Below are 11,643 nucleotides of genomic sequence, written 5' to 3'. Positions count from 1 at the left end.
ATCTTCCCAAAGTGATTTTTTAAATAGAACAACAATTTTATTTTAATTCATTATTAAATTTGATAACTTTTTAGAATAATTTTTAAAATTATAAAACTTAATATTTATATGCAAATTTATACGTTGCGTTATTTTGAAAACAAAATTAAACCAAGAAAAAACCAAATTGAGCATCCATTTTTATCAGTTGATAGTGAATGTTATGCTTTTAACAGAAAAGCAAAAAATGGTTGTGTTATATAAATGCAGTGGAGATGGTTGTAAAATTCTTGTTATAATAACAGATAACAACACTTATAAAATTGAAGGTTCTCATACTTGTTTAATAGATCATGAAGAGTTGTATCTTGCAAGATGTCGCAGAGAAATTATTAACAATGAGCTTGATGTAAATGTTACTCAAAACATAAGACAACTGATCAACAAAATAATTTTGCTACCCGATTGTGACAAAGCATCTGAAAAAGATATTGAAGCATGTGTTAAATATGCAAGTCGTTTCCAAGATAAAATTTTGGGAACTAATAAACATTTTTACCAAGTAACTACAATACCAGAGATTCTAAAAGTTACTAAAGAACCAAGATCTGAAACTAACATTGACAACTCGTTTTTAAATTTTGACTCTAATACCTTAGACACAACTATTCCAAGATTTTTATTTTTTACTTCTTCAAACCAAAGACACATAGCTTCAAACACAACAAAATATTTTAATGGTACATATAGAATTATTCCAAATGGTGTTAGTTGTATTAATACAATTCATGCATTGATCGAAGACGGCGTTTTCCAGTATGTTTGATATTGTTAACAAATGAAAAAAACAAATTTTCATTTACTCTTTTACTAAAATTTACAACCTGTTTCCACGATTAAAAAGTGCTCACACCGATTGCCAATTTGCTGCAATGAATGCATATAAAAAGTATTTAAATGGGAAGTTAAAATGTGCTAGTTTCATATGAATCAAGCAGTTTACAGAATGACTGGTAAAGTTGGGTTGTCTGCATTATACCAAAAAGATCCAATATTGCATACATGGATACGCAGACTATTTTCACTTCCATTTCTACCGGAAAATGAGATAGAAAATACATTTAAAACGTGTTTTGAACAAATGGCATTATCATCACCATACGGAGTCGGAGAAAAAGTAAATTCACAATTTGAAGATTTGTTAATATACTTTTGAAGTTTTTGGTTGGAAAAAGTTGGTTGTCAATTCTGGTGTCAGTTTATTGAAAATAACAGAACTAATAACTTTTCAGAAGGATTTCATAGTGGAGTTGGATTCCTTGTAACTGTAGCACATCCAAAGTTGTTGGTTTTAATTGACATCCTCAGGAAAATTGAACATAAAACTAAAATGAAATGGAATGACATGATAATGGGTAATGTTATAATACAATACAAAAAGAATGTCACTGATCTTCAACGTAAACTATTCATTTCCATGAACAATTATACCGAAAATAATATCTATCGAATTTGACTTATTTGGATTCTATTTTTTCGTTATACATTAGTTACAATTTGAATGTCCAATTTGCGCGTGTTAATAATTCTTATAATTCAATTTTGTGTTGAAAAAAATGAGAAAATATTGAGAAAATCACACAAAGAACAACAACATTGGATTTTTGATGAAGAAGGTTCACAAATAGATAATAATCAAGTTGTGCCATTAGACATGGAAACGGAAACGGAATTTACTTCATTAAATGTTTTAAATCAAACAACTTTTTCGTGTATTACGGATTGTAGTATAATTCAACCTCGAAATGAACAGCCTTTATTCAATCTCAATTGTAAACTATCAGCCAAAGACGAAAATCAAGTGCCCAATTTACTTGAAATGGATATAAAACATATAGAATGTGAAGAAGATAAACCCAAAAACACTGTGACAATAAAGAACACGAAAACAAAAAAAATAACCTTGAAAAGAAGCCAAAGAAACCCGAAGTAGATAAAAAATGAAATAGTGGTTACTCAAACCATTAATTAAAAGAATATTTATTACACTTTTAACTATTTTATAACTAATATTTTTATTTATATTTTTTTCTTTACTAAACTCTTATCATTAATTTGTTATTGTTTTCAATTAGAGGTAAAAAAATGCAATTATTATTTAAGATATTCAAAATTTATATATTTTAAATTGGTTATATTAAAAAATATTAATTTCTATTGTTAAATTGAAACAAAAAAGTGTATGATTTCATTATTATTTTGAAATTTATAAAATCTATCTATTATTTTTTATCCACAAAATCGTCATTATTTTTATTATTTTTAGAAACAAAAAAATCATTTTAACACTAAAAAATAAAAACAATCTTATTTCCTTTTTTTATCATCAAAATATAGAGTAAAATGAATTTCAATAATTTTATTGAAATACATTTTGGGTATATGTGTTACGTTTCTATTCAAATTTTAAATATAATAAAATTTCATAAAATAAGAATGGATTAAAAAGTCAACAGATTTAAAAAATCGAATTTTGGACTATAAAAGAAAATATTTTGAACTCAAAACAGTAATTCATTACGATATTTATAATATGCGGGGAGAGGTTGTGATAAAAATATAATATATAATGTGTGTGAGAGCGAGATAATGTAATTTGCCACGGTCGTTGACCACTTTTTGTGTAGTGTGAACAAAATGTTTAAATGTGTGTTATATGATAAAAGAGAGAATGAGATTCTCTTCAGAAATAATTTATTTTATCCACAAAAATATAAATGATTTGTTAATATTCATTGGTTGTTCTTTGGTTTCAAGGGGTTTTTATTAATTTCGAAATTTCAAAACAACAAAAACAAAAATAGAAATTACCATGTTTTATACTTCCCAAAACTGCAGAGCAGGGTTTTTCTTTTCCAAAATACATGTCAATATTGTTTTTTCTTTTAAAAGTTTATAATAAATTCCCAAAACAGTTTATAGACCCCCTATACCAAAACTTTTATTTATTACAGAATTAATAATTGAAGAATATGATTATAAAAACGAAATTAATGAATATCGAAATAATGGTGCAGCATTCTTTGCTTATTATTATACTGAAGAATATAAATGTTTATTTAAATAATTAAAAATAGCACAATTATTTGATTCTCTTAGTGTTGAAAACAAAATTAGACATGAATTAAATAATAATTGTTTAATATATGCGTTACAACAAGCTAAAATAGATGAGAAAATTATTGATTTATACCGTGTTCATTGTTATTCAAGATATCAGAAAATTAAATTGATAGATGAAGTTTCAAATCATGTAATATTAGAATTCAAATAAAACTTGAAGAATTAAAGCGTAAAGATCATGCTAATACAATAATGAAATATATAGGATCAGATAATGAAAAGGCTACTGAAATTAGTATGTATTTATTCAAAGATGTTAATGTGAAATGTGATCATTATTTCTTAGATATTGATATTCCTATTACTCCGTTTTATCTTAAAAATATAGTTTATATGAATAAATGGGCATTAGATCACAACAAACCAGTTGAATCCATGTTTCATAAACAAAGAAAAAAGGAAATTTATTTTTAACCAAACTAGGAGCTAAATCCAGTATAAAATTATCTGAACTTATTTTATATATTAGAGATAATAACGGTTTTAAACCATATTTACTTAGCGATGTGCTTCATTTACCATCTGATTTATCTGATTATGTCAAACAAACAATTGAATCATTGGATAATCTAGTTTTTGAAGTAAAACCAACAACAATGGAAAAAACTACGGAACGAAAAATAACTTTAAATGTAAAAAGTATACTTATTTCTATGCTGATTACGGAGCTAGTTTACAAGGAATTCATAAAGCATATAGTGTTGCTTATTCTAGATGATATTTATCTCAAATTTCATGTAAATATGGTGTTGTGTGTGTAGAAGACTTCTTATCTGATTTAAATAATAATTCCATTGTTTACTTTCATAATTTGAAATATGATTCGTGTTTCTTAGCAAAATATGGAATTGAGACATGTATTAAGAAAGATGGAAAAACTATGAAAATGAAACTAAATTATCACGAAAAAAAGAATTGTTTTAAAAGATAGTTATTCAATGATTTCAAATAAGTTATCAGATTTTCTTAAAATGTTTGGTTTATCTAATATTCAAAAAGAGTTATATATTTATAATTACTATGTCGGAGATAGAATTCAAAATAATATTGGAATAATTTCAGAAGCTGGTGAATATGAATCTCAAAAATGGAATAAAAAACAATATGAATTATTTAAAGAGAATATATCTAAAATTGATAATTGCCAAGGAAATAACGACAAGTTCGATATGAGATTATATTGTAAATTCTACTGTTGTCAAAACGTTAGAATAGTAAAAGAAGGTCATATTAATTTTCGAATTAATAATTTGAAAAGTTTAAATATAGATGTTGACAACTTTATTAGTATATTCGCTTTAGCTAATCACTATTTCAAATTACATGTTTACACACAAATTCCAAATTTAATGCAATATTCTGGTAAAGTTAGAGAATTTATATAAGGTGCTGTATATGGAGGTAGAAATATGTGTAGAGATAATACTAAACAACATGTTATTAAAGATTTATATGATTATGACGCATGTTCATTATATCCTAGCGCTATACATAGGTTAAAATTAGCAACTGGAAAACCTATAGTAATCCCACAAGAAACCTGTAATAAAACTATATTAAATCACTTAATGTTAGAACAACAATTAGAACCAACAAATGAACGTTATATATCAGCATTTATTGTAGATATAGAAATAACCAAGGTTAACAAACATTTACACTTCCCAAATATAACTAAGAAAGATAATAAAGGTAATCATAATGTTAATGAATGTTGTACAATAAGAGTAAATAATGTTATGCTTGAAGATATAATTAAATTTCAACAAATAGAGTTTAATATTATTAGAGGTTATTATTGGACTGGTTGTAAATCTAATGTGTTTAGTAAAGAGATTGAAAAGATATACAATTTAAGATCTCAACTTAAAAAGAAGGGTTATCCATTTTAAAAAAATTATAAATTATTGATGAATAGTTTAAATGGAAAAACAATTCAAAAACTAATTAAAAATGACTTGATTTACAAATATATCAATAATAAAGGTAAATGTGAATCAGATAGATATCTTAAAAAGAACTTCACATTAGTTAAATCTATGTATGACATATCAGATAATATTAGATGTTTTAAACAGTGCTACTAAAAAAATTTATTGGAAGTAAATTTTAAAAATTTTGTTCCAACCCATTAAAATTTCAAATGCAATGGTGGGAAAAAATTAATTCAAATAAACAAATAACATTATAAGGTTTATAGAAATGTTATTCGACAAACCTTCAACGATAAATATATAACTTCAGCTACAAAAATAAAGAAGGCAAAAATAGCAACATAAAAATGAACAATAAAAAATGTAAAAAAGTTCAAAAACATTAAAGATTACTTTTTTCATATTTTTTTATTCTTTTAGACTTCTTTGCAATGTTTAGCAAACAAAAATATTATAACAAGTCAATTAATTATGCACAACTTCTTGTTCTTATCATATTTGTATTTTTTGGTTCATTTCATAAAATTTTGAAATAGTTGTTTGAAGAATGTGAAACCGCTCCGTTTCTTCCATGGGTATAACAGTCATACCTCTGATGGATTCATTTCAATGCCCGTTCCTCCGTGTTAACAAGAAAAGAGATCTCTTGTCGCTACCGTCATACCCCATACCAAAGTTCATCCCCTGTTACCACTTTCTCAGTCCTTTTTTCGTGACTTTTTGACTATTGATAAAGAACTTTTAGTCTTTTTTCCCTTTCATGCGTAAACTCTTTTTCAAGCTCAGTTTCTTCTACTAAATCTACACCCGTCTTTAAGGATCTATTCACCCTATTCCAATTAATGTTGTCTAGGAACCTTTCTCCTCTTCAGTTCTTAGATGTTTTTTCCTCTTCTAAGTATTTGCTACTTCCACCAAGATCTGTACTTAAGTCTGTTTCAATAATAATTTCTTCTCTATTTTTATCACTACCGTATTTTTGACACTATGCATTTTCTTATTACTTGTGAAATCTATGTTGTATTTTTTTGTAGATGGAGTTTTCAAAATGAGCATACGTCTCAATTTACCCGGGGTTAGGTCCGAATCTAATTATTTTTTTACAAAAAGAAAAAATCAGCCAGTTAAACAAATTTTATTCTTTTTTTGGACAAAAATAATTAAAAATAATTTAGATGAAACATAATAAAACATTTGTGTTTATAATTGAGTGTGGTGATATTTTTTCTTTATGTGTTTGAATATTTACCATACAGTCGTTACTGTCATTATAAACAAAAATATTAAAAAAACAAAAATGAAAATAAAATTTGTTATATTTTATACTTAGTGGTTTTTAAAAATATAATAATATTATAAATGACACATTTTTCATTATTTCACCAACACAAAAATATAAAATTTGGAAATTACTTCGGCAATTATCATTTTAATTGTTTAATTGAATTATCATTTTATTCAACAAATTTAATTATTTTACTCCAATTGATCGTTTTTATAATTAATGGAACATGAAAAACTTACATGGTGCTCATCAGCGATTTGTGTGAATTATGCAAACATTACCACAATTAATCGACACACAGTGAATTACTCAGATAAAATTAACTCTTTGAATTGGTGTTAATCTGTCATTTGAAAACAGTGAACTGGATATAACAATACTTGCCACAATCGAAACATTTGAAATTCACAACAGCATTATCGTTTATTATGAAAATATAAAGTAATTTTTCATTGCAAAAAAATATAATACAAGTTGGTAAAAAGTTTATTATTTTAGTTTGGTTCAAATTAAAGCACAAAATGATAAACAATATTTTAATTTTAATTATTAAAATAGTAAAAACAATCATAGATAATAGTAAAATCAATTGATAATCTTATATATAAAGAATCTTTAGATTAATTACTCTGTTGTAAAAAACAAATATCAATAAAAAATAAACAAAAAACTATAATTAACAATGCCTTCAGATGTAATTAAAACAAATGAAGATTGGATTACAAAAAGACTGTTGATTCTTTTGGGAAAAAGGAATTTTTGGTGCCTAGTATGTAACGAAAAGATTTCTCATAATGAAGCGACGCGCCACTATGATAACTGTCATAAAGACATGAGAGACAAGATTCGTGAAATTGTGGCGAGAGCTTACTTACTCAATCCCAGAATAACAACCAAAAAGGAAGAACCTCAAATAATCGAAGAGGATAAGAGTAGCATCAAAGATGATGCTATTAAATTCAGAGAGTACACGGTCACTAAAATGAGCATAGCACATATAAGTCACACAAAAATTACAACAATTCTTGACATTTGTGATACTTATTTTAAACTCGCAAGAAAGTGGGGGCAACGTTTAGATCCCATCTTCACATGACTTACAATACATTAAATTTGATTAGGGATGGTATTAATACCAAAATGAAGACGATGGTTGGTGAAGCCGCTAAAAAATCTCTTGGAGTTGGAATACAAATAGACGAGACTAAAATTAATGGAAGGAAGGAGTATGTATTGATTTTAACACGTGTTAATGAAAATTTAGATATTCAAGAATATATTGTTGAACTGTTCGAAATCGAAGAAGCTTCAAGTGCAGATAATATATTTAATTATGTTGTTAACATCATTGACAAATTCGAGATAGATTGGAAAAATAATCAGTTGTACTTGTGATGGTGCGGCAAATTGCATGGCAAACGAAAATGGCTTCACTACCAAGTTAAAAAAGATAATTAAAGAAAGGGGGGGATAGTCTGTTTTTGCATACATTGTGCGTGCCACAGGCTTTCCCTTATAACAGAAAAATTTTGTAAATTGGGAAGATATTTAAAAAATATTTAATACATGAATACATATAAGTAATAAGTGTCACAGAGATAATGGGTTTTCCAATTTCCTTAATTCTAAACAATGTCCTATCAAAAAATATTGTGACACTCGATGGAATTCAATTTTTAATGTTTTAACTTCGCTTTGGAATGTTCGACTTCAACTGGTAAATTATCTTACAACACTAGATCAAAGAGCCATCTTCTATAATCAAATAAACGTTAAGGAGTGCATCGAGATACTATTATCTGAGAAAACCAAATTTGTAATGTGTTTTTTGATTGATATTCTTGAGCCTTTTAACGTCATTATAAAACAACTCCAGACAAAAGAAACGTTCTTCCCAGAGAGTGGAAAAAAGTTGAAACTCTTGTGGCCAAATTTCAAATGTTTTTTGCTGCAGTTGACATGAGGGATATTTCACCGTTTAAATTGACGAACGAAACAGAGAAGGTGTTGATATTTCCGTATAGAAACTCTTCGCACGGGCACTTGAAGTTGTCAACTCGAACTTCAAGTTTCGTTTTTCTTCGATCGCAACTTCCGAGCAATCAAGAACTGTTACTACATTTCAAGAGTTGTACAATGTGTGTGGAACTGACGTTGGGAAAAAAACAACTAGAAATCGACCCAATAGAAGATGACGTGTTTGTATGGAACAACTTTGAAGACATTCTTAAAGGACGAATTGAAATTCCATTGAGTCGTATGTATCTCAAAGAAGAAATCCGGCGTTTGAGTCGTAAATGTTTCGAAAATGACATCATTGAAAAGTTAAAACACAAAAATAAAAGAGATTGTGTTGATTTGTATGATTTTAGAGAACTCCTGAATGAATACCCTTTTCTTAAAGGGCTTCTAGTTATATTTATGACAATGAATTTTACTTCAGTTAGGTGTGAGTCACAATTTGGCGTTCTCAATAAACACAAACAACCGAAAATGAAACAAACTACTCTGGAAGCCACCGTGTTGATTCCTTTCAATGGATGTTTGCTTTAATTAAAAGTACTTGTTGATTTTAATTATTAAAATCCGGGGGTATTAGTTAATGTATAACATATAAAGTCAAATAATAATTATTAGACAGTAATATATTTGCTTATATCAATAAATTATTAATAAAAGATTTTTATTATTGTTTTAATTAATGTTTTTATACCACTGAGTCTATTTTGCCACAATAGAAAAACATGTATTATTATGTTGAACTGCCACATTTTTGCTTTTGAAATTATTTTTTGTTGTTAAATTTAATAACATTTGAATTAATTATTTTTTTATTTTGTTATTACATTTTTTTCTTCCAAAATAAAATTGCCATAAAATAAAAAAAATAAGCAATAAACAAAAGATTATTTTATCAATTACAATAATTTGCAATTTGCTATTTGATTTTATAAAACACTACATCAGTAATATTTTTTAAAATGATTACCATATTTTTTTCATTGTCAAAAACGAAGGTTTTTTGAGACGTATGAAAATGAGTAAACTTTTGAGAGAAATTCATTTTTGTTTACTTTTTTTATTATTTTGAATTTGTTTGATGGTGATTTTTTTTATTTTATAATAACTAAGTCTTATGAATATTATTACAAATAATTTAAAATGAATTATAATCTTCATTAAGTTCAATATTTTTATTAAAAAGAACAAAAAGTTTTTTATTTTTAAATTATACAACTAGTTTATATTAATTATAATTTTCTATGAAAAATTGGCATAAGGTGTAATGACCACACTAAATTTACTGTTTTGTTTTATAAATTTATATAAAAATGGCAATATTTTCATTACTATTAAAACCCGCCTTCATCAGTCTAAAATTGTATAAATTTGCGGGCACTTGTCGTGTTTTAAGAAAATTAGTTATTCTTGGAATTTACAAATTGAAGAAAACTATTAATATAATAATTGTTTTATTATTTTTTATAGCAAATAAATACAAAAACATTTATTTTTATTAAATAATTTCAATTTATGTATTTTTATTAAAGAATAATATAACTATTATTTACTAATGTTCAGAGGTTTATTATCAGCATATTGTTAACTATATATTATAGTTTTATTTGATTAAATTATTAGATTATTAAATAAGGTATATATCCTAGTTTTTAAAGCATTATATTAATTATCTATTATAATTTTTAATTATTAACATTAATAATAATTATTATTAGTTTTAGTTTAAAAAATAAAAAAAACTACTAATTATAATTATTTATATAATATATTTACTACTCGCAGGTTTATAATTTATAATATTTTACCAGTGATTGCCTTTAATTAATAAATAATTACGGCACTTATATTAAAAATGGTAATTTTAAAATTGATTTTGATTTTTTTTGGGTTAAAAAATCTTCCCATTGTTTAAATGAAATTCACTTCCAATAAAAACATACCTTTTGGTGGCACTGTATTAAAACAAATAAATCATTTGATGACTTTTTTGTTCCAAACTTAATAGGTGTACAAATATTAAGTATAAGTAAGAGAATAATGAATGAAGTTATGTGTTTAACAGAAGATTAAAATATAGATATATATTATCAAAACACTGATTCAATGCATATAAACAAAAATAAGATAGAATTATCAGAACAAAAATACAAAGAAATATATGGTAAAACATTAAGAGGAGGTGAATTAAAACAATTCCATCCAGATTTTGATGAATTATCTGGAGATGTATATTCAAAAGAATCTTACTTCTTAGGTAAGAAAGCTTATATAGATGTATTAACGAATGAAAAACAAGAACATGTTTTACATTTAAGAATAAAAAGAATTTTAAACAATTTTTTAGAAAATAGAAAAAATCCGATAAAACTATATAAGAAACTCTATGCTGGAGAATCTTATACATTTAACTTACTTGATATATAATTTAGTTTCGAATTTAGTAAGACATTTGATATTAAAACAAGAGAAACTTTAATAGAAAAAGCCAATTCTAAATGAAGACAACTTATTCTTAACCAATTATTTAATAGACTTTTATATGTTCCCAGCATATATTAGTCATATTTTTTTGTTTTAAATCATTTGAGATTATTTTATAAAAACAAAATTATAAATAATTAATTTGAAATAATCTTATAAAGTATGACAACATCTGAAATAATATAAGAAATACTAAAAATATATAATATAATATAATATAAGAGTTTATACGAATCGACTTATAAATTCATCTATTTCTTCACTATCATCATGATATTTCCTTAGTGGTTTTTTACTAAATGTCATTCCTTTATGATTATTATTTTTGATACTATATCTAACCCAATCGTCACTATATTTACTAACTCTAGGTTTGATTAATTTGACAGTGTCGTCCTTTATTTGAAATAATTCCTTAGATTTAACTCTATAGTATAAATCAACTTCATGATTATTTATCTCTGTAATAAATACACATTTCTTTTTAATAGCTTTAATAATTCGTTCCATAGTAGTTGTCATTTTAGACTTACAAAAAATTAAATTATCACTTTTAAATAATAACCCTAAAATAATTAAATCTAAATAACGGAGCGAAGCGACGAAATCGTGAAGATTGAGTGTTCCCAAAGGGTGCACGAAATCGGCACGATTTATATACTACTCTTGTTTTTTGTTTATTTGAAACATTTTCTTATATATATATAACAAATATAAACCATTTAAGTCTTTTTATAAATTTGTATTTTGAGTGCAAAT

The 11,643-nt window shown here is 25.4% G+C and overlaps 2 protein-coding genes across 2 annotated transcripts; both read left to right on the top strand.

Moving 5' to 3' along the window:
* Positions 1 to 7,063: 7,063 nt before the first annotated feature.
* On the top strand, positions 7,064 to 7,477 carry EIN_105120 (hypothetical protein; the record flags this gene model as incomplete). Its single annotated transcript, XM_004255472.1, has 1 exon — positions 7,064 to 7,477. One exon carries the CDS (start codon positions 7,064 to 7,066, stop codon positions 7,475 to 7,477), a length of 414 nt encoding a protein of 137 aa, XP_004255520.1.
* A 3,029-nt stretch (positions 7,478 to 10,506) lies between these two features.
* On the top strand, positions 10,507 to 10,827 carry EIN_105110 (hypothetical protein; the record flags this gene model as incomplete). Its single annotated transcript, XM_004255471.1, has 1 exon — positions 10,507 to 10,827. One exon carries the CDS (start codon positions 10,507 to 10,509, stop codon positions 10,825 to 10,827), a length of 321 nt encoding a protein of 106 aa, XP_004255519.1.
* Between the last annotated feature and the right edge of the window lie 816 nt (positions 10,828 to 11,643).

Source organism: Entamoeba invadens (assembly GCF_000330505.1).
Source record: "Entamoeba invadens IP1 unplaced genomic scaffold scaff_1105074726611, whole genome shotgun sequence".
In the NCBI taxonomy this organism is placed as follows: domain Eukaryota; phylum Evosea; order Mastigamoebida; family Endamoebidae; genus Entamoeba; species Entamoeba invadens.
This window is presented reverse-complemented; position numbering and strand designations above follow the sequence as displayed.